At 38.0% G+C, this 23,836-nt stretch overlaps 2 protein-coding genes across 7 annotated transcripts in view; both read right to left on the bottom strand.

Moving 5' to 3' along the window:
- Nucleotides 1–5,317: 5,317 nt before the first annotated feature.
- Nucleotides 5,318–6,544, bottom strand: LOC114165402 (uncharacterized). Its single transcript, XM_028050041.1, has 3 exons — nucleotides 6,264–6,544; nucleotides 5,750–6,158; nucleotides 5,318–5,602 (listed from the first exon to the last, which is right to left on the bottom strand). The coding sequence occupies exons 1-3, from the start codon at nucleotides 6,542–6,544 to the stop codon at nucleotides 5,318–5,320; spliced, it is 975 nt and encodes a 324-aa protein (XP_027905842.1).
- A 5,286-nt stretch (nucleotides 6,545–11,830) lies between these two features.
- ESP4 (HEAT repeat-containing protein) overlaps nucleotides 11,831–23,836 on the bottom strand; it is a 31,234-nt gene continuing 19,228 nt past the window's right edge. Inside the window, exons 20-28 of one of the 6 annotated variants that reach the window (XR_014985453.1) lie at nucleotides 19,593–19,667; nucleotides 17,142–17,237; nucleotides 16,989–17,069; nucleotides 16,833–16,904; nucleotides 16,526–16,634; nucleotides 14,171–14,215; nucleotides 14,009–14,092; nucleotides 12,663–12,766; nucleotides 12,302–12,484 (exon numbers count right to left, since the gene is read on the bottom strand). Coding sequence is in view for 4 of the 6 variants with exons in the window: in XM_028050916.2 (XP_027906717.1) it covers nucleotides 12,220–12,484; nucleotides 12,663–12,766; nucleotides 14,009–14,092; nucleotides 14,171–14,215; nucleotides 16,833–16,904; nucleotides 16,989–17,069; nucleotides 17,142–17,237; nucleotides 19,593–19,667 (822 nt within the window). In the remaining 2 variants the exon portion in view is untranslated. Of the gene's footprint in view, nucleotides 12,485–12,662; nucleotides 12,767–14,008; nucleotides 14,093–14,170; nucleotides 14,216–15,724; nucleotides 16,123–16,525; nucleotides 16,635–16,832; nucleotides 16,905–16,988; nucleotides 17,070–17,141; nucleotides 17,251–19,592; nucleotides 19,668–23,836 lie in introns of those variants that run through there. The other 5 variants (XM_028050916.2, XM_085668298.1, XM_028050917.2 and 2 more) reach the window with 5 other exon arrangements.

The following is a 23,836-nucleotide window of genomic DNA, read 5'->3' as shown; positions in this document are numbered from 1 at the left end:
AACCTCGCACCCCTGTCACCCTTGTTTCATGTTTTACTTCGTGCACCACCATAATTAATAACCTTGCACCCCTGTTTATGTTTATCTTGTTTTGGGCCTGTGTTTTATGTTTACTTCATGCACCTCACACATTACTCATGCACCCTATTATTATTATTATTATTATTATATTCTTTCTTTCACTTTTGTCCTTTTGTTATTAAATTTTCTTTTATCCTTTTTTGTCATTTATCTATTTTTTTTTCTCAAAAAAAAAGATTGAACAAAAATGTTTTACATTATAAAAATTACAAAAAAAAAATAGAAAAATAGAAAAAACGGAAAATGTTCTTTTTTTGCTTTATTGTGTCTGTCTGGTCGCCTGCACCGTGTGACTCTCATTTTCAAAAATACCAAAAATAGTTTTTTTTTTCTCTTTTAGTGTTTATCCGACCGCTCGCGTCGTATGACACATATTTTCAAGTAATTCAAAAAATACCAAAAAAAATACATTTTTGTTTAAAATACAAAAATATCAACATTTTCAAGCAAAAAGTCTTTTTTAAGAACTACGTGATCCTTGATTCTCCACCATGAGATACGTAGGAGCAAGGCCAGTCCTTGTCAGGTTCACTTCCACAAAAATCAAATCATTTTCTCAAATTGTTTTCCAAATATCTTTTAAAGAACTACGTATCCCTGATTTTTCATTTTGAATGAGAATACGTAGGACCAAGGTCAATCCTTGTCGGGCCCAAAAAATTAAAAAATATTTTTGTTTCTTTTTAGCATTTTTGTCTTATTATTTTTGGGGAAAATTAATATTTTGAAAACCACATGAACTTTGCATTTTTAATTAAAGGTACCGCCCTCAGGCGGGCGCGGTAGGGTGCTAACACCTTCCCTACGCGTAACCGACTCCCGAATCTAAAATCTGGTTTTTAGCAGACTTGTTTTATTTTTATGGTTTTCCATAGTTTCCAGAATAACTATGGTGGCGACTCCAAATCTTTTTTTAAACCCGTTTTATTTTTTCGGTTCACCCTCCCGTCGCGATTTCGGTTGCGACAATACATAAATTTATGGCACTCATTTCCTATACTTGTAGCCTTCAGCCATCATATCTAAAATTTCCCTTTGGCCCTCGCACACTCTACATTACCCCCAACCTTCCCTGCTCACCACAACACATAAATCCCAAATTTCTGATATGGCGCCTAGCGGCAGCCAAGGTGCCGCCAAGCAGTTCCTACAATTTCATCATTAGGATAACAGAACCCTAAATTTCCAGCCCTAAAAATATCTTTCCAATGTTTGTCCTCAAATACGTAAATTTGAATATTATTTATCATCAAAAACATCATTTAACAATTTCATTTAGCTTTCCCCCCGATCAGAATTTTCCCAGAACCCAGAAAACCCGAAAATCGAGCTGATACGGCTTGCGTGGCTTGGCAGTTATTCATCACTGCCAGGCAGATCAAACAGAAACCCAGAACTGGTGCATAAATCACGCAGCGCTTGGCGGTCCGAAGTTTATCGCCAAGCGGTTCTTCTTCAAGAACCCAAAATCAACTCAGGAACGATGTGTCGCCTGGCGGCAAGTAATCACCCGCCACGCGATTTCTGGAAAAAATCCTAGAAACGTGAATTTCATACAATTTAGACAGTTTAAATGCACCCATTCATCATACAGTTCATGCAATTATACAATACATAATAAAAGTACGATTTCTAGCTCTCTTAACCTGGTTTCCCTTGCTTAAAACTTGAGTATCCCTTGATTCTCCCCTTGCTTCCAATAGCCTTCCTTAGCTCCCCTCGATTCAGCCCAATGCCTCACTCAAACCTCACCACTCTCAAATTTCGTGCTCTATTTTCTAAGTACAATCATAGCCTTGCAAAACCCTTCGTCTTAACAGAAATTGGCCTTTTAATGGTGCCTTAATGCTAGGTTAATTACCAAAATCGAAAATAAGGCTTAATGATAATGTTAATTACCAAAAACAAAAATAAGGCTTAATGATAATGTTAATTACCATTCAATGGTTCTTTATGGTCTGTTTTTCAGCCACCCTTGGCTGCTCCTTAGCCATCTAGGGTTTCCATGCCCTTTCACCTTGATGCCAAAGGAAATTTTGGCAAAACAAAAGTTTAATTTGGGTTCACCAAGGTTTGAACCCATAACCATGCCAATGCCAAATCAATGCACAACCATTCAACCAATTCATGTTTCGTGATTATTACTATAATTCTATAGTTATCTCATCATTCAACATGCTCAATCATATTATTAAAAGCAGTAATAATTAAACAATACACAATTGACATACATAGGACTTGAACCTCAGTCCTTTCACACAATTGACATACATAACCATGCCAATGCCAAATCAATGCACAACCATTCAACCAATTCATGTTTCGTGATTATTACTATAATTCTATAGTTATCTCATCATTCAACATGCTCAATCATATTATTAAAAGCAGTAATAATTAAACAATACACAATTGACATACATAGGACTTGAACCTCAGTCCTTTCACACAATTAAGTACTCTCAATCATTTGAGCTAATACATTTTCCCATCACATCAATCAATATTAAATGCCATAAAAGTTCCCACTACCCGCATTTATTAATTAATTACTAGGGAATAGGTAGGATATGATTTCCTCATGAGATCCTCCATCTCCCATGTCATCTCCTGAGTTGCCTCATCCCAGAGAACCTTCACAGTTCGAATCTCCTTCCCTCTGAGTTGTTTGACTTGAGAATCCAAGATTCTCACTGGTCCAACTCTAATCGCCAGGTCTTCTCGCACCTAGACATCATCCTCCTCCAGCACATGGGTAGGATCCGCAATGTACTTCCTCAGTTGCGATACATGGAATACATTATGAAGATTCGCCAGGTGAGGTGGCAAGGCAATCTCGTACGCTACAGGTCCAATCCTCCTCGTGATCTGGTATGGACCGATGAATCGAGGAGTCAACTTCCTCGACTTGAGTGCTCTCCCAATACCTGTTGTAGGCGTAACCCTGAGAAACACATGGTCACCTGCCTCAAACTCAAGCGCCTCCTCCTCTTATCTACGTAGGATTTTTACCGACTCTGAGTTGCACGCATCCTATCTTGTATCACCTTCACTTTCTCAGTGGTTTGTTGTAGGAATTTTGGTCCAAGTATCACTAACTCTCCATCTTGTTGCCAACACAACGGTGCTCTACATCTCCTACCATACAAAGCCTCGTATGGTGCCATTCCAATACTAGAATGATAGCTATTATTATAAGTGAATTCCACCAATGGCAGCATATCACTCCAAGTGCCGAAGTGATCCAAAACACATGTCCTCAATAGATCCTCCAATGACTGTATAGTTCTCTCAGACTGACCATCTGTTTGAGGATGATAGGTTGAGCTCATTCTCAGTTGAGTACCCAATACTTTCTGAAGCGACTTCCAAAACCTCGATGTAAATCTCGGGTCCCTGGCTACCACAATACTCGTAGGCACCCCATGCAGTCTGACCATCTCCCTAACATATAACTCTTCTAGTTTGTCTACGGACATCTTCTGATTGATAGATAGAAAATGTGCACATTTCATCAATCTATTTACAATAACCCAGATTGAGTCATGTCCCCTTATAGACCTCGGCAGATGTGTAACAAAGTCCATCGAAATGTTGTCCCATTTCCACTGAGGAATGTTAAGAGGCTCCAACGTGCCACCCAGTCTCTGGTGTTCAATCTTCGCCTTCTGGCATACTAAACATGATGCCACATAATCTGCTACGTCAGTCTTCATACCTGTCCACCTGAAGGTCGCTTTGAGATCCTTATACATCTTAGTCATACCTGGATGTATGCTAAGACGACTCTTATGCCCTTCCTCCAAGAGTATCTTCCTCAATACAGGGCTTCTAGGTACGCAAACCCTCTCTCTAAAACGTAGGATGTCATCCTTACCCATCTTATAATCCTTTCTCTTATCAGTGCCCAACTCACCAATAATATGTTGCAGCTCTTGGTCATTACTCTGTTCCACCCGGACCTCATCTAGAAACTCAGTGGTGATTTTCAACATACTACACCATATAGTACCTGCCCCCATATTCAGTTCCAAATTCATATCCTGCAGCTTCTCAATCAGCTCTAGTTCCTTCATCATCATGGCTAACATATGAATTCTCTTTCTACTCAGGGTGTCTACTATGACATTAGCTTTACAAGGATCGTATAATAGCTCAAAGTCGTAATCCTTCAGATATTCCATCTAGCGCCTCTGTCTCATATTCAACTCCTTCTGATCAAACAAATATTTCAAACTCTTGTGATCGTTGAATACTTGAAACTATGCACCATATAAATAATGCCTCCAAGTCTTGAGGGCAAATACTACCGCAGCTAGCTCCAAATCATGCGTAGGGTAGTTCTTCTCATGCACCTTCAGTTGACGAGATGCATAAGTAACTGGTCGTTTCTCCTATATCAACACACAACCCAGCCCCTGATATGAGGCATCGCAATATACTTCAAATGTTTTAGTCGTGTTTGGAATAGCTAACACCGGTGCAGTCGTCAACCTCTTCTTCATATCCTCGAAGCAAGCTTCGTATTCATTAGTCCAAGAGAAAGGTTGATCATTTCTAGTGAGTTGTGTTAGTGGACTCACCATCTTGGAGAACCCCTCGACGAAACGCTTATAGTATACCGCTAAACCAAAGAAACTTCGCACCTCGGTAACCGTTTGTGGCCTCTCCCACTTCACCATTGTCTCAATCTTATTCGGGTCCATTGCTATCCCTTCGGCTGAAATCACATGGCCCAAGAACTATACCTCATCCAGCCAAAATTCACACTTTGAACAACTTCCCGTACAACCGATGCTCTCTAAGGATTCCACTCTGAGGTGATCTGCGTGTTCCTTCCAGCTCTCAGAATATATCAGTATGTCGTCAATGAATACAACGACAAATTGGTCCAGATAGGCCGAAAAATCATATTTATATAGTCCATGAATATGGCAGGAGCATTTTTCACCCCAAACGGCATCACCACATACCCGTAGTGTCTATACCGTGATCTGAAAGTCGTCTTCTGCACATCCTCAAGCTTGACCAAGATCTGATGATATCCAGACCTCAAGTCAATTTTAGAGAACACTACTGCTCCCCTCAATTGATCCAACAGGTCACCAATCCTCGGCAATGGGTACTTATTCTTTATGGTCAGCTTATTCAACTGACAATAGTCAACACACAACCTTGAAGTGTTGTCCTTCTTCTTTACCAAGAGTACAGGTCCTCCCCAAGGTGATGCACTAGGTCAGATGAACTTCTTCTCAAGCAGGTCTTCTATCTGCTTCTTCAACTCAGCCAACTCTGTTGGCGTCATCCGATACGGTGCCATGGACATTGGGCCAGCTCTAGGGATAAGATTAATAGTGAAATCCACATCCCTACTTGGTGGCAATTCTGGTATCTCGTCTGGGAACACATCTGCATACTCCTGAACTAGTGGAATCATACCAATTTGCTCTAAAGTGCTTTTCTTTTCTGTTTGAGCCACTATCATAAAGTAGGTAGCTCCAGCTTCAATTTCCTTCACTGCCTAATTGGATGATATAAGCTGCAATCCTGCTGCATCCGGGAACACTACTCTACACCGTCCGCAATCGATGACAACATGGTTGCTTGACAGTCAATCCATTCCCAGAATCACGTCTAGGCCCACCATTAGTAGGCAGATGAGATTCACCTTGAACATGCGGCCCGCCACCTCCATAGGGCATCCCACACAAACAGAGCCGGTGGATACCTCACTAGACGTCGGTGTCGCGACTATTAACTCGCACCCCAGCTCTCGCATCACAAGTCCGAGCCCCCTCATACATTCATTGGATACGAATGAATGGGTAGCTCCTGAATCATACAACACAACCACCACACTGTTACCAAAAAGCAAGCAAGTATTTTGCACCAGGCTACCTGACTGAGTCACCTCGGTGGTCATCAGTGCAAACACACACCCTGGTGCTCTAGGCCGCTCTCCGACTGGTTTCTTAGTTGGTGCACCTCCAGCTGCTTTCTTGTTCAGGTAATGTTGAGCATAATGCTCAGTCTGATCACAAATGTAGCACTTGCAAGTGCTAGAGCCTCCTCCAGAACTGCCAGAATGTTTTGGGAAATCCCTCCTTAGATGTTCTCCACCACAGTTGAAGCATTGTAGTTTCCTGGAAGAAAATTGTGGTCTATTATATGGTTTCTTCTACTGGAGATTGTCTACAGTAGTCTTCTGGGATCGCACCACTTTATTGGGCCCCATCTCCAGTTGTTCAATTGCCTTGGCTTGCTCCACCAAGACTGGAAACTCCATGATCCGGAGTGGTACTATAAGTCGGTGCAGCTCATGTTTCAGCCCACCTTCATACTTTCTGCACCTCCACTCCTCAGTAACAACGGGCGAATAAAATCTCGCCAAATACTCAAACTTGTCTGTGTATGCCTGCACAGTCAGGTTCCCCTGCTGACATGTGAGGAATTCAGCTTCCATCTCATGTTTGGCACTGTTTGGGAAGTATTTCTCCAGGAATCTCGTCTTGAAGGAAGTCCAAGTGATCTCTTATGTCCGGGTCCACATCAGCTACTGCATTCCCACCCACCAGTACTCAGCATCCGCCACTAGTAGGAAGGTGACGTAAGATAATTTTTGTGCATCAGTGCACTCTATGACTACGCAAATTTTCTCGCACTCCCTTAGCGAAGCATTTGCCTCGTCGGGAGTGGCCTTGCCAGAGAATTTGGTTGGCCTGTGTGTCATGAAGTCCTCCATGGTCACATGGCAAATAGGTGCCACCATGGCTCTAGGTTGTGTTGCGATAGGCAGCATCGCATCGACCATCCTATGTATAGCATGAGCGATATCATCAGCTCCAGCAACATTCCTCCTTGTTCTGTTAGTCATAGCCTAAGCACGCCACATTCTCAACTGTTCACACTAAACAAATCCAGTTAAGTCTTACACAGTACAAGGTTAGCAATCAAAATTCAAAATAGTCTCGCAAGCGAAACACTGTAAGCTCACTCCTCAAAGACCCCAAAATTCATTTTGAAAACCTTTGCTCTGATACCAAATGTAACATCCCGTCAAGATATTACGGATTTAAATAATAAAATAAGGAAAACTATAAATACGTCTCAATTAATATCACATCATTCCCCAAAATGCGGGAAATTTAAAACTTTTATTATATCAATAATAATCCAACAACTATAATTATAAACTCTATTATACTATCCAAAAGTTGTGTAATACATGGATTACAATTTATTCCAAAAATCACAAAATATAAAACTCTTAAGCTATCCCCGCTCCGTAGCTAAGCCTCACCAGAATCACCTACAACAACATCATCTGCTCACGTATATCGCATACACGATCATCGCCAATCACAAGCAGATAGGGTGAGCTTAATAGAATAAACATATAAATAAATATACATATATAAAAGACACTTATTTTTATATATCATACAATCACGCCAGAGGAATTTTTCCTCATTTGATTCCATATCAAATGGCCACAACCATGTTATTCGTGTTCTACATCTTCTAGTGATTACCTCAAGATGACTTGTTGTCATACCTATCGGCCACAACAGATAGAGCATGTGTGGGAAAGCATTGCTACGGATCATACACTGTAACGCCAGATGGAGTTCCCAAATACAAACATAGTTCGGAACGTCCCAAGACTACTAAACTCGTCAACTAACTACTAAGGAGGGCAATCTATCTAGACCCATCCGTACTAGCCACAACCAGCACACTCACACTAGCAACACTCGCCAACCCGAGCTCAACTCAAGGGTTCCTCGTGTTCATCCGCTATCCTGAGCTCAACTTGAGGGATGCCATTCTGAGTTCACTTAAAGAATGCCACATGCTTAACCCTTATCTTGAGCTCAACTCAAGGGATACGTTCCGAGCTCAACTTAAAGAACACCAACAAGTCAACCTTTTAAACACCACTAAACTTTTTAGGTCACGCACTCCAAAGTAAGCAACCCCAATTGTATCACGGTATCGCTTGGCGTAGCACTCTAGGCGCCAGGCGCATCACACCTCTAGTCCGCTTGGCGGGGGACGCGTACCGCTAGGCATGTGGCACCTCAGAAACACCTACGTTATAGATATCGCCTGGCGAAACCACTCACGCCGCCAGGCGCACACGATCCAGGTGCTCTCTATTTTCACATCTATCGCTTGGCGGATCCACTCTGTCACCAGGCGCTGTATCAGTACAACAAAGCTTTCTGATTTAGGTTGTCCAACTCTGATGGCACACTTACAATAGATACTAACACCCACTGTAACTTTACCAATTTAACTAATCAACTACCAAGTGATTTAACCTTATTACCCAATCTCTTTCTTTTTCTACCATTTAGATTCATAATCTACAATTACAATTAAGGAAACTAGCACAATTCTAATATGGTCATGTCACAATATACCACTAGTAAGTTTATATCTCATACATTTTATGATATACTCCAATTATTGCATAAGTCTCTGCCAACTTCCATACAACATGTCCATCATGCTTCAACAACATTCCCACTACAATTCCAACTACACCCATTTCCAAATCTTACCACTCTACGTTTCAGTTTACTTCCTCACCAACCCAATCTTGTGACTTTATCACTTGAATTCTACTATTATAGCACCCAAACCTGGTCAAGACCATTTATCGCTTAGTGATCATACATAACCTGTGGCACTCATTTCCTATACTTGTAGCCTTCACCCATCATATCTAAAATTTCCCTTTGGCCCTCGCACACTCCACATTGCCCTCTAACCTTCCCTACTCACCATAACACACAAATCCTAATTTTCTGATATGGCGCCTGGCGGCAGCCAAGGTGTCGCCAAGCGGTTCCTGCAATTTCCAGAAACCCCAATACCTTCATGCCCTGCGAACCCTAAGCCATGCATACATCTTTGTTTTCAATCAATTGCACAGCCCCTTAACATACGCTTCTCGTCCCAAGCGCATTCATTCACTCTGTCCAGTACAACTAAACTACCAATTCATCATTAGGATAACAGAACCCTAAATTTCCAGCCCTAAAAATATCTTTCCACTGTTCCATTCAATCATGCCCTCAAATACGTAAATTTGAATACAGTTTGTCATCAAAAACATTATTTAACAATTTCATTTAGCTTTCCCCCTCATCAAAATTTTCCAAGAACCCAAAAAACCCAAAAATCGGACAAATATGGCTCGCGTCGCCTGGCAGTTATTCATCACCGCCAGGCAGATCAAATAGAAACCCAGAACTAGTGCATAAATCATGTGTCGCCTAGCCTTGGGAGTTTACCGCTAGGCGATTCTTCTTCAAGAACCTAAAATTAACTCAGGAACGATGAGTCGTCTGGAGTCCGGTCATCACCCGCCAGGCGATTTTTGGAAAAAATCCCAGAAACGTGAATTTCATACAATTTAGACAGTTTAAATGCACTTATTCATCATACAGTTCATCCAATTATACAATACATAATAAAAGTATGATTTCCAACTCTCCTAATCTGGTTTCCCCTGCTTAAAACTTGAGTATCCCTTGATTCTCCCCTTACTTCCAATAGCCTTCCTTAGCTCCCCTCGATTCAGCCCAATGCCTCACTCAAACCTCACCACTACCAATAACGAAAACAAGGCTTAATGATAATGTTAATTACCATTCAATGGTTCTTTATGGTCTGTTTTTCAGCCACCCTTGGCTACTCCATAGCCATCTAGGGTTTCCATGTCCTTTCACCTTCATGCCAAAAGAAATTTTGGCAAAAAGAAAGTTTAATTTGGGTTCACCAAGGTTTTAACCCATACCCATGCCAATGTCAAATCAATGCACAATCATTCAATCAATTCATGTTTCGTGATGATTATTATAATTCTATAGTTATCTCATCATTCAACATGCTCAATCATATTATTAAAAACAATAATAATTAAACAATACACAATTGGCATACATAGGACTTGAACCTTAATCAATATTAAATGCCATAAAGGCTCCCACTACTCGCATTTATTAATTAATTAATTATCTTATTAATTAAATTCCACAGGTCTTACATCCATGCCCTTTGACTCCAAGTACACTAACACTCTTCAAAGCAAAAATTTAACCCAAACATCACAATACTCTATTACAAGAGTATAAGAAATAAGAATAAGAAAAAGTCAAATACAAATTTAAAGTGTCTTTTCTCTAGGGCAAAAACACCATGGATGGAGTCCGTTATATAATCTCCAACACCCACTCTCTAGCTTATTCTAGGCAATAGGAGACATTTCAAGACGTATTATTTTTATCAGAACAACAATATACAAAACTGAGCCCACAAATATATTGTCAAATATTATTAACCACGTTAGGTTAATAGTGCTAAATGGGCCCCTATAAATCTATATAAGGACTCTATATAAGGAGAAAATATACTAAATAAACCCCTATCTCAATCCCTTAATTTTAGGAATTTCTTACAATCAAAACTATATTTACTGGACAGGAAATGTACAATATTTACACCCATATTTCAATAGTAAGTACTAGACTAATTTATTAATTTATCATATAAGAGAAGATAATTTCAACTACACTACGATCATCAATTTAAAGTGCTAAATTAAGCCATCGGAAGATTGTTAGCCGAAAACAGATTTTGCACCTAACAAGTACCACAAGTACACTACTTACTGAACTTAATAATCTATATATTGTTCAAATTAATGCCAACAAATACTTCAGACATTTAATTTCATAGTACAATTGATGGCTCTCCCCTCAATCTAGATGTTCCAAAGCATGAAGAAGAGTTCATCGAAAGAATAATGGCACGGAAGCATGTAGATAGATGAGTTACTACTTTCGGTTTGGTTTCTGGGAATTGTAGAATGGCGTGATTTGGTACTCTCAAGTAAGATAAGACCAATTTTCAAGAAATGGTGGCCAGAGAATACACATGGGATGTTCTAGCCTTTGCTTTGGAGACAAGCATTAAAGCACAAAATAAATTGACAACATAACTACTAATCTCAAAATCAATTTACAAAGGAGAAGACACCTCTATTTATAGGCTAAGGTGTCTTTAAATTTGGAAATGCAAAATTCTAAATTCTCCAACTTGGCTAGCTTGCAGTCCAAAACATAAATCCTCTCCTATAGGAGAAGGACTTGTGGTCACTCAAGAAGGTGAAAATATTCTTAGAATGTCATATGACCACTAAGAAAAACTCTCCAATAAAAAAATGACACATGGTCATTCTCTCCCAAAAGAGATAAGTCTCTCTCTTGCCTTCCAAGTTACCATGATAGGTGCATATTACCTTGGAAAAGTCAAGGAAGAATGCACTCTCAACATTAATGAGTTTTCTAAGGCCCAAAACCTTATGCTATTTGACCCAAAATCTTATATTACTTGACCCAAAAGCAATCCCACATTACTAGATCCATAATAGAAAGCCAAAAATAAATCTGAACTACTAAGATATTTACTAATAACCCATAATGATAAAAGCTTGGACCCAACTGTCTCAAATGACATCAACTCTTCATGATTATGCTTTGGTCATGCTAGAGCTATGCCATCAACAACATAATGGCAAAAACATGAACGTAACTTCGTACTTTATGTATAGAATCGATGCAAATAAATTAGAGATCAATGTAACTGAACACAATTTCAAAAGCAAATCTAAAAAGGTAGTGTATGTGTAAAGATGCTCTGATCCTCGTCGTAACCAGAGATACAGATGCACAAGACAAACGCTAAAAAAGCATCCACTGGGGAAAATCAACATGTGTATATACACATTTTAATAGGAACACATTATGTAAAACAGAAAAAAAAAATAAAAAAAAAATTTGGGGCCAAAATAGGAACCCATTCCATTCCAATACACATTATTCCATCTATACATGTACACGCTAAGGTTGTTGCCTAATGCCAAGGTACAGATGAGTGCCCAAAAACCCTGAGCACATAGCCCAACTATTTAGCTATCTGAATGTGTTGAATTATCAGTATTGGCTCTTCATTCCAGTGCCGGACAGAGCTGAGTGCGGTTAGTCTCGGTAAGGTCTAGACTAATTCAACCTGAGAATCGCAGTTGAATAGAAAATTCCACCACATCATCATGTGGTTGCTTACATTTTAGCTCGCGGTAGATGATTCTTTAGATTTCTCTGTCACTGTGTCCTTGTCTGAGTTGCTTGTCTCACCAGTCTGTGTTTGACTAGTTTGTGTTTGACTTGTTTGTGTCTGAGTAGTCTGTGTTTGACTAGTTTGTGTCTGAGTAGTCTGTGTCTGACTAGTTTGTGTCTGAGTAGTCTGTGTCTGAGAAGTTTGTGTTTGAGTAGTTTGTGCTTGACTTGAAACCTGAGAATCGGATGCAAGTCCAAGAACAACCAGCACAGCCCTAAACACATTCAAAAACCTAGAATCAATGTCGTTCACAAACAAACACAGTGGCTACACCCCTCCGAGAAAGATACAGTTTTTAAACAAGAATGAAACGAGTTCACCATCAAAAGATGTAGAGAAAGCAAAGAAAAAGATAAATTCATGGCATTGTTGTGCCCAGTGAAATTTTGAACCTCGGAAGTTTGGATTGTATATCTTGCTGGCTAGCATGTGCAATCAATGGTGCCTTCAAGGCTGAAATTCTATTTAATGCATTCTCCAATTGTGCTGGAGGCAGCTGCTTGCAAGCAAACACCACACGAAAAAGCTTTAGAACATATGTTTTAAAATTTAAAAAGCTTTTAAAAAGACCATCTAAACTCAGAAACTCCAAAAAAATAAAGGATGTGTACCCAAGAAAAAAAAAAAAGAAGAGGAAATTAAACTAGTGAAATTTTCTATATTAAACTGGTGGAAAATGAAGGAAAACGACTTACTTAAAACAAGAATTAAGTATGAGCAATGTAATTATTTAAAAAAAGAAGTTAAAAGCAACTGACTTCTACATTTTATTAACCCTTCCCAAACCCATTTGGTAAGTGAGGTCTCGATTAACAGATATTAAGCTCTACCATTGAATGTCATCTAAAGTATTTCTTCAGAATACAGACCATGCAATTCTCTTCAGATAAAAAAAAAATAATTATAATAATCTAACTACTGCAGTCATATTTCCAATTGTATGAGTATCACTAATCTAGCATGTAGAACTGCCACATGACGGAGAATATCAGCGGCATAACATAACAGTACCCATGCATCAGGGTTAGTTACGAAAAATCACCAGGTGGCAGTAAAGCCATACTCTGGGATTGAGATGGAGCAAAAGAGTCACAAAACGAAGCAACAAATGGGAGGATTTCGCAACACGAAGAACTCATGCAAGTGTGCCAACTCTGATATTCCACTGGACCATAATTTTATGTAACTAAGCATGTTTCAGAAGCTCTCCGGATAGCCACAAGAAAACGTACAAAGATCTTGTGATTTAATAGACTTGAAATAAGAATAGAGATTTAGAGTGAATATGAGAAAGTTCTTAAACCCCTCTCAAGACTTTCATATTTATAATATCTTCATATACATCAGATACAATGGACATAAGAGGATTCTAGAAGATATTTCTAGGAACTAAGATCAACACAAAGTACAAAGCACCTAATAATAAACCTCATTAAAGGTCATTTACTCTAACAAATAGAATAAAGTACAATTTGAAAGCAACAGCATTAAATTACGATATTAACAGTTAACCCAAGAAATCACTAAAGTTTCTCTGCAGCTATTGTTCCACATATTTCATGCGGAGCGCTTCCTGTAGGATACAAATAATTGATATTTTCATCTTATTTAAGTTTATACGTTCATCACATAGAACGTGAGGGCGCAATAATGAACAGAGACTCAAAAACGAATTCAGAACTGTGCCGTAACTTAAAAAATGACAATAAGTTACAAGAGTAAACATAGATAATAATACCTGAAGCAAAACGCTAAAAGACTGTGGTTTCGTCAGCTGCACACACTTCAAGAATCCCACCCACAACTTCGGATATTTCCATATCTGCAACAGTTCATTTAGCTATGTGTAAGTACACAGCACAATAATAGATTACAAAAAACAAGACAATAATATATGAACCTGCTTCGTCACAAGGCGAGAAAGAATCCCCATGATAAAGTCCCCCTACAGTAATTTATACAAGTCAATAATTAGTTCGAATATATCAGTTAGAAAATAATCAAAGCTGTCATATTAGTGCGCAACAGGGAAAAGATAACTGGCAAAGCTTTAATGAATATATATATTTGGGGCTTCAAAACGAGTTTAAAAGTTGTACTTGAGAAAAATACAAAAGTAGAGAATGAATAGAGTGAATTTCCCTCTCTTGGGATCTCATAATAATAACTTTGAATACATCAAGTACAATATATAAGAGGAAAAAGAAGAGAATATGAAAAGATAAATCTAGAAACTAGGTACAACACAAAGCATACAACAACTTTACAATAAATACAATTTGAGCCTATTTATTCTAACACTCCTCAAGTTGGAGCATACAAATTGTATGTGCCAAACATGGAAAAAATAAATCTTATCCAAGGTCCTCTAAAGGATTGTTAATACATGTATAAGTTGATCATTTGATCCAACAAACTTCATGCAAATTTCAGTCAATTTATGTGTTTAGTTCTCTCATGGAACACTATATTAAAAGCAATGTGGAGAGCAACTTGGTTATCACAATAAATCTTCATTGGCTGAATCTCAAAAAATCTAGTTCTTGGAGGAATTGTTTTACCCACATACGCGCACAAGGGAGGGATGACATTCCTTAGCAACCTACTTTAGATGGCTAGGATTATGAAAGGATGTGTTTTGGGAAAGGAAAGATAAGAGAACAAAAAGATATTATCAGAATAATGATCAAATGCACCTGAGTCAATTATTCATAGACATTGACTCTAGATTGTGACATTCAAGTTTTTCAGAAACTCAGTTGTAGGTGATTCTGCTACACCGTTGGATTTCAACCTCATTAGAGAGAACTTTAGCTCAAAAATTTGAAATTTGGAAATGTTGACTACGTTGTCAGGAAAGTCATGTAAAGAGTAACAATTCTCTTGGGTGTGACGTGTCCATTAAGAGCGCCCTCTATCACCACACCCCTCTACTGCCATGACTTCCTTTTCCTTATGTAGAAACCATGGCAGAAAACTCAACATATTATTGAAAACTTCTAACCGTAAGAGTCGGAACACGAAGAAGTTGTGTCAAGTTTTCCATTGAAGGAATTTCCTATCCAATTAAAATTTGATCTCTAACATGATAAAAATCAACATTCATTGCACTGAGGAGCATATCCATAAAAAACTTATATCATTATCAGGATGGTTGAGAGTCGTGTTATCAATATAAGATACCAGAGACCCAAAACATTCTTTATGAAGTTATAACGGAAACCATATTGCGTTATGGCAAAAAGATTGCGATAAAAAAGAAATACCATGTATGCATATAGATAATTACAAAAACAAATACAGAAATATAATTGTGATGCAAAAGTAATGAAAGAGACAACCATAACTAATAATATTATGTCTAGAAATTCAAATAACAATAACATCAAATTCAAACACCACAAATTTCAAGTTGAAAACTTAAAATAACGACAAATCATAAGGCGACAGTGAATGGTGGCGAAGTAGCTGTGAGCAGTGAGACTGAAGAAGGAGAGGAATGGGTAGGGTTTTTAAGGTATTTGGTCAAAATATGAAGTGTTTATTGGGCCATTATGGCCCAATTTTTAACTAAGTTATCATTTGGGCTTTAAACCCAAAAGACAGAAAAGAGAACATATCTCCTGTCCCCTGCAACTAGGGTCTTTTTCCCAATAGTGCAACCCCTAATCATTAGGGTTTTCTTCTGTGTTGTTGCCCCTGCTCAGTAGGGTTTTCATCTCTGCCATATTCGTTGTTTGCCAGCTAACTGTTATGCAAAAAGCAGCTGCCATGAGAAATCTGCATTGCCACCGCCATATGTTGTGACGACAAGCACAAGCTGCAAAACCGCCACTGATTTTCGCCATGGCACTGTCATAACCAATTTTTGAGAACATTGCTTGAGAGAAGCCAATCAATTAGCAAAATCATAGTGACATTGGATATTGTTTGAAAAAATATTTTGGGCCTATAAGAGTGCTGAAAATATTGGGCTCTACTGATTGCCAAAGTAGAGCATTAAGCTGAAAATTGCTTTTTTCCACCTGTTAAACTTGATTTGGTGGTCCTGTACTCTCATCTTCTACGGTAGACCAATATCCAAGGAACCAAATTTCAACTACGGTAGACCAATATAGGTAGTTTTTCACATAATTTTCTCATGTTATTGAAGGAATTTCAGAAAAATAGGAGATAATTTGACAAGACATGTTGAATCAAGGTAAAGGCAGGGACATAATCCCGTAATCAAGGAAGATGATCCACCAAATAGTACCGAAATGAAGAACACAGGGATAAATGAGCTCAGAAGACTCTGACGAATCAAACCGTGGTAGTCCAAAAGGATTCCATCGACTAGAAGGCCGCAAGTCAGACACACGTGCCTAAGACAGAGAACATGAAAAGATATATCTAGGAACTTGGTATAGAACAAAGCATACAGCAGCTTTAAATAAAATTTATTGAAGTCCATGTATTCTAATAGTTGGAAACAATCAACTAACCGTGGAATTCTTTGATTCTAATCCACAATAAACAATTGAAAACATTACAACATTTCCTGGGAAATTTAAGGTTCTTACCAGTGATGGAAAAGCACCAATTGCTTGTAACACTGTACGCATGAATAGTAAAGGAGGAGGAATCTGCTCAACCTGCATTAAAAATCATTTGCCATGTGAGATCAACTAACTTGCAAAGGCATTCCAAACATATAAAACAATTTTCACATAACAGACCAACTGATTCAAAACTCTGGCAATAACTTCCTGCGTAAAAGTTTGTCGCTGCTCAAAACAAGCATTGCACGCATCTGTCACCTGCATATAAAAACACTTAGTTGTGCAATATGTTTCAATTTTTAATAAAACCAAATATCATCATATACCTACCTTTTTTAAGGGAATTCCATCCCTTTCAGGATCAATTCCATGAATTGCAATTAAAACTTCAGCCGGAGAAAGCACCGGACCAGATTGTGATGATCCCTGGGAAATAACTCTACAATTAATTCAATAACAAAAATCTACTCAACAATTCAGAACTATTTTTTTATTAAAATGAAATGTATAATATCCCACAGGGTTTGGTAATCATGGAAGTTAAAACTTAAATACAAGCACTATTTCATGTGTACGGCTGATACTAACAAATGAGGCATTGTTTGTTGAACTTTTACAATAATTTTATAAAAAGCAGTATTTTAAAAATACAGTCATTATTGTGCCTCAAATTGCAATTGTTTTTCTTTATTATTTTAACGGGAAATCCTCGTGGTCTTCCAGCAAAATATCAGGCATCACATTACGCATACCAAAAACTTTTTGATGAATATTCCAAACTAATTCGTACAATTCACTCCAAGACACAGACACAAAAAAGCTGTTCAGCAATTTATATCTCCAGCTTCATGATTATTAGGGTTCGACCTCCTATTACAAAGATCTGTGAAAGAAGAAACAAGGGAAAAGGAAAATATAGATAATTATTTTAATTCAAACAGCTACAAAATCTTGGTAATTAAGCTTGTTGTTGTGTTGGAAAGCTTGCATATATATATATATATATATATATATATATATATATATATATATATATATATATATATAGGTGCTCTTTCAAGTCTTGGGAGTGTGAGAAATATTACTTGATTAGTGGAAGGTTTTCTGAACCCTAGATGTGCCACTGGTGTATCTGAAAACTTTTGAAACTTCTATGCGCACTTTTCAGTTTCATTGTTTAATTGTTCGTTCCCCATTTGAGTTTCTGATCCAGCTTCTATAAACTGCTATCAAAGCTCTTTCAGGGCTCTATGGGTTATTACACATAGTGGCTACAAGAATGATGGAATCACAAGTGGAAGCACTACAGAGGGTTTGAAGCAAATTTGGGATCTTGTCTTGCACAACACGATTCACGCATGACACTGTTGGAAAAGATTGTGGAAAGATTTGTGACACAAGGATGTGGGAAAGGTGCTAGTGAAGCAAATGGTATGGGATGGATAGGAAAAGCAGAACGCTACTTCCGCTTGAGAGGGGCTCAAGAGGAGAAATTGGAAATGGTTATGGTGGCAATAGAAGGCAATGCGTTATCTTGGCTCAATAGTAGGAAATGTGCAAGCCAAATCATCAGTCTTGGATTGGTTTCAAAAATGCTCTCATTCAAAGATTCCAATCGGTTTTGATAGGAGACCCTTTTGAATCTTTGTTGACTCTGTAGTAGAATAATGAATTAATCACCCAGTTTGAAAGATTTTTTGGTGTCATTAAGGGGTTCGATGAGCAGTATTTGATGAGAATTTTTTTGAATGGGTTGTGGGAAGAGATCATAGCAAAATTGAAATTGTATCATAATCTTTCAGAAATGATGAAAAAAACCCACGCTACTGAAAGGGAGAATATAGCAGTAGTAAAGATAACAACGGAACAAAGGAACAACACCTCCAAGGAACAAAGGAATGGATAACAACACCTCCAAGATCAATGGCAGCAAGCAATTGAATACCACTCAGATCATCGCCAGAAGCAAATTATTTTTCTCAATCTGTTACCAGCAAGGGCAGGTAATGACATAAAGGCTAACAGTGATGGTCACAACAGAGGCAAATTTAAAAGGTTGACATAGTCAGAGCTTCAAGAAAATATCCAAAACAGAGAATGTTTTCGCTGTGATGAAAAATATAGTGTGAATCATGAATGCAAGAACAAACAACTTTATGCCATGACATTAATAGAAGGGCATGAGAAAGAAGAAGAGCAAAAAAACAGAGGAAGTTAGTTTTGAGGAGAAGCAACATGAAACTCAATTATATCGACTTCGTATAGCAGGAATCACAACTAGGAATTAGTTTCTGTAATCACAAAACATTTTCCACAATTCCACCTTGGGAAGAAGGTGCATCTTGATGGGGCAGATATTGTTAGGGGAAGGTCTATGAAGGAAGAAACAAGGGAAAAGAAAAATACAGCTAATGTTTTTAACTCAACAGCTGTAAAATCTGTTAGTAGTTAAGTTTGTTGTTGTGTTGGGAAGCTTGTATATACATATATAAGTTGTATATATACATATATAAGTGCGTTTTCAGGTCTTGGGTGTGATATTAGTTGATTAGTGGGAGGTTTTCTGGAGCCTCAAAGTGTCAGTGGTGTATCTGTAAACTTTTGAAACTTCTATACAAACTTTTCAGTTTTCTTGTTTGGGTTTTCTTTCCCGTTTTTGAGTTTCTAATCCAGTTTCTATAAATGGCTCACACCGTATGAATTCTATTACCAATATATTAACTACCATGCTTTGTTGTAGCTCTAAATAAGCTCTAGTATAATTATAAAACAAATGATTACCTGTAATACGCGACCAAGTGCTGTTTGGAACTTCTCCAAAGGAAGATTCACAATGTGAGGAAAAATCGGTATCACCTGACAAATGAATTGTTAAAAAACGTCCACCAAAGGAAAGGCAATGTCATTCAAGATATAGAAAGTAGAAGAAAAACAAGTCTTGCTTAAATGAAATCAATTTTCTTTGTTATAATTATAGAAATAATGAACCAATCCTACATAATCAAGAATACCTCTAGATTATATATGTATTATTAGAAACATTTTTATTTATTCTCGTCTAATATCTTTGTTATTAGAGGACATCAAATCTCTTCATTTATTGTATTAATTCCATTTTCACAATATAAATAAAACATTTGTATTGTAGTGTTATTAGATCCACTATTCACATCTCTGTGAAACCCATTTTTTAGTCCCCATGTGACATACGTACCAATTTGGAGTGAAGATCTTTCCCTTTATACCAATGACACATGTACAGCATGTGCCAAAATCTACACTACTTGCTCCATGACATTTTGAGGATCTTGTGTTCGCTTATCCTAGGCAGCTTCATGCTGCCTAGCATGATTTGATAAGGTCCTTCAACCATGTGTATGTGAAGGAATTTGATTAACGCAGTATGTTCTTTCTGACCTTGGGCTTTGTTTGGCTTGCCACAAGAGTATGTTGCTACCCTAATCAGGTTTTGGGGTCACCAATAAAGCCTACTCAGACATCCACATCATTTGCACTCTGTTAGATATTGTTTGATATTATTAAGATATTGTTAGATATTGATAACCACAATATCAAACAATATCTTCTATTTAATCTTTTTATTTTCAGTTACTCTTTTTACTTATACATCTCTCTATTATAAATAGATTACCCTATGTGTGGTTTATACACAAGGGAGATTAATCTCAATCCCTATTTTCTTTATTCTCAACATGGTATCTAGAGCTTAAGGTATCTTTTTCGTCGTCGTTGCCTCTGCCTTTGTCGTCGCCATTGGAGCCACCGCCTCTGCCAGATCTCCGTCGGACCTTCGCCGGAACATTTTTGGGGTGATGCTATTCTTACTGCCTGTTATCTCATTAATCGCATGCCTTCTTCGGTTTTAAAGAATAACATACCTCATTCCATTTTATTTCCTCATGACCCTCTTCATCCCTTACCTTTAAGAGTTTTCGGGTCTACATGTTTTGTTCATAATTTCAGTCCTGGTCTTGACAAGCTTTCTCCTAGATCACATAAGTGTGTTTTCTTAGGGTTTACAAGATCACAAAAAGGATACAAATGTTTTTCTCCTTTTCTTAACCATTATTTTGTGTCTGCAGATGTCACCTTTGATGAGTTCTCCCTTTATTTTAAGAGTCAAACTTCACCCCTAACTCCATCTAGTCCTGACAACTCTTCTAATACCTTTAATGTTCCTCTTGTTTGTGATCCTCTTACTGTGTCTTCTTCACCATCGGTTCCTGCTCCACAGTCCGCTTCTCCACCACCTCTTCAGGTTTATAGTCGCCGAAACCGATCACAACTACCACCATGTGACTCCACTCAAGTGCCAACTGCTCTGTCTCCTCCGGCCCTGACACCTGAGTCTGACTTTCCCATTGCCCTCCGAAAAGGTATGCGTTCTACCCGTAATCCCTCTCCCCATTATATTGCTTTGAGTTATCATCGCTTGTCATTACCTTTTTATACATGTCTTTCCTCTCTTTCTTCTGTGACCATTCTAGAAACTGTCCGTGAACCTTTAGCCTATCCTGGTTGGCGTTAGGCCATGACAGATGAACTAAGTGCTCTTCATAATAGTAACTTGGGATTTGGTCCCGTAACTGTCTGGGAAATCTGTTGTTGGTTCCAGGTGAGTGTTAGTTGGACCTGATGGTACTATTGATCGCCTCAAAGCTCGTCTTGTGGCCAAAGGTTATACTCAAATTTTTTGGTTGAATTATGGCGATACTTTTTCCCCTGTGGCAAAGATGGCTTCTGTTCGTTTATTTATCACCATGGCTGCTCTTCAACAATGGCCACTTTATCAACTGAATGTTAAAAATGCTTTCCTCAATGGTGATTTGCAAGAAGAAATCTATATAGAGCAACCTCCTGGGTTTGTTGCTCAGAGGGAGTCTTCTGGGATGGTATGTTGTCTTCGCAAATCACTATATGACCTAAAATAATATCCTAGGGCCTGGTTTGGAAAGTTTAGCAATGTTGTTCAGCAATTTGGTATGACTCGATGTGAAGCAGATCATTCTGTCTTTTATCAACACTCGAGTGCTGGATGTGTTTACTTGATAGTATATGTTGATGACATCGTTCTTACAAGGAGTAACAACCATGGCATCTCTCAGTTGAAACAACATATTTGTCACCATTTTCAGACAAAAGATCTTGGCAAACTCAGATATTTCTTGGGTATTGAGGTGGCACAGTCCAATGATGGTATTGTTATATCTCAAAGAAAGTATGCCATGGATATTCTGGAGGAAACTGGGTTGGTGAGTTCAAAGTCTGTGGATACATCCATGGATCCCAATACTAAACTTCTACCAAATCAGGGGGAACCTATATCTGATATTGAGCAGTATAGAAGATTAGTTGGAAAATTAAATTATCTTACCGTTACTCGTCCTGACATTTCCTTTGCAGTCAGTGTGGTAAGCCAATTTCTTAATTCCCCATGTGAAGATCATTGGAATGCAGTCATTGGTATCTTGAAGTATATTAAAAGATCCCCTGGAAAAGGATTGTTATATGGTTCTAATAACCATACAAGAGTTGTTTGCTATTCAGATGCTGACTGGACAGGATATCCTTCTGATAGAAGATCTACATCTGGGTATTGTGTCTCCATTGGTGGTAACTTGATCTCGTGGAAAAGTAAGAAACAGAGTGTTGTAGCAAGATCCAGTGCAGAAGCAGAATATAGAGTTATGGCCTCAGCTGCCTGTGAACTTGTTTGACTTAAGCAATTGCTTCAAGAGTTACAATTTGGAGATGTTACTCAAATGACACTTGTGTGTGACAATCATGCTGCTCTTCATATTAGCTCTAATCCTGTCTTTTATGAGAGGACCAAACACACTAAGATTGATTGTCATTTCATTCGGGAAAAAGTTATGTCTGGAGACATCAAGACTGAGTTTGTTAACTCAAGTGATTAGTTAGCAGATATTTTTACTAAGTCTTTACGGGACCTAGAATTGATTATATTTGTAACAAGCTTGGCACATACGATTTGTATGCTCCAGCTTGAGGGGGAGTGTTAGATATTGTTTGATATTATTAAGATATTGTTAGATATTGATAACCACAATATCAAACAATATCTTCTATTTAATCTTTTTATTTTTAGTTACTCTTTTTACTTGTACCTCTCTTTATTATAAATAGATTACCCTATGTGTGGTTTATACACAAAGGAGATTAATCTCAATCCCTATTTTCTTTATTCTCAACACACTCCTTCGTATTCTTCAAAAAAAGTAAGCTCAGAGACACATACATTGTCTTCACATGACAAAGTAATCATTTTGAACACTCCCACATAGATAAATCTAAAAATTGTTCAAAATGCAAAAAATTGCCACCTCAATGGACATTCAATTGATATTTATTAGAAGGTGCATGGGAAACTCCCTCGTTCACAGAACTTTGCCCCGACATCAACTGTTGAATCACTCATTGCTCCTACACTACTAATTGATCAATCTCCAACAATAAAATTGAAAACTTTATCAAATATTGAGACTCAGCAATCCACTAGTAACATTGTTTAAGTGGATTTGTCTTTCTCAATCTCCCTTGGTCCTTGGATCATTAGCTCTAGTTCAATTGATCACATATCTTGTAATTGCTTTCTCCTCCTTTACTACTATTATTGTTAATTTGCCCTTTGTAATTATTGTCAATGGTTCACAAACACAAGCTTGCGACATTGGTACTACCCAAACCCCTTCGACTTTTAATTGTTGACATTGTCTTCATGTCCTTCGTAGTCCTTTTAATTTACAGTAGGATACTTAATTAACCCCATCCTATGATATTATTCTCACAAAATAATGGTACCTTGCAGGATTAGATGTTAAGAGAATAAATGGCATCAGATGTGAATCATATGGTCTTTAGTATCTCTCCCCATCACCGTTATTATGTGCATTAGCATAGAGCAACTTCCTGGATTTGTTGCTCAAGGGGAAATCGTTTAATTGGCCTATCATCTATGCAGGTCCCGGTATGGTTTTTGGCAT

Source organism: Vigna unguiculata, chromosome 10 (genome assembly GCF_037176805.1).
Source record: "Vigna unguiculata cultivar grain cowpea cultivar isolate G323 ecotype 2 chromosome 10, ASM3717680v1, whole genome shotgun sequence".
NCBI lineage: Eukaryota > Viridiplantae > Streptophyta > Magnoliopsida > Fabales > Fabaceae > Vigna > Vigna unguiculata.
This window is presented reverse-complemented; position numbering and strand designations above follow the sequence as displayed.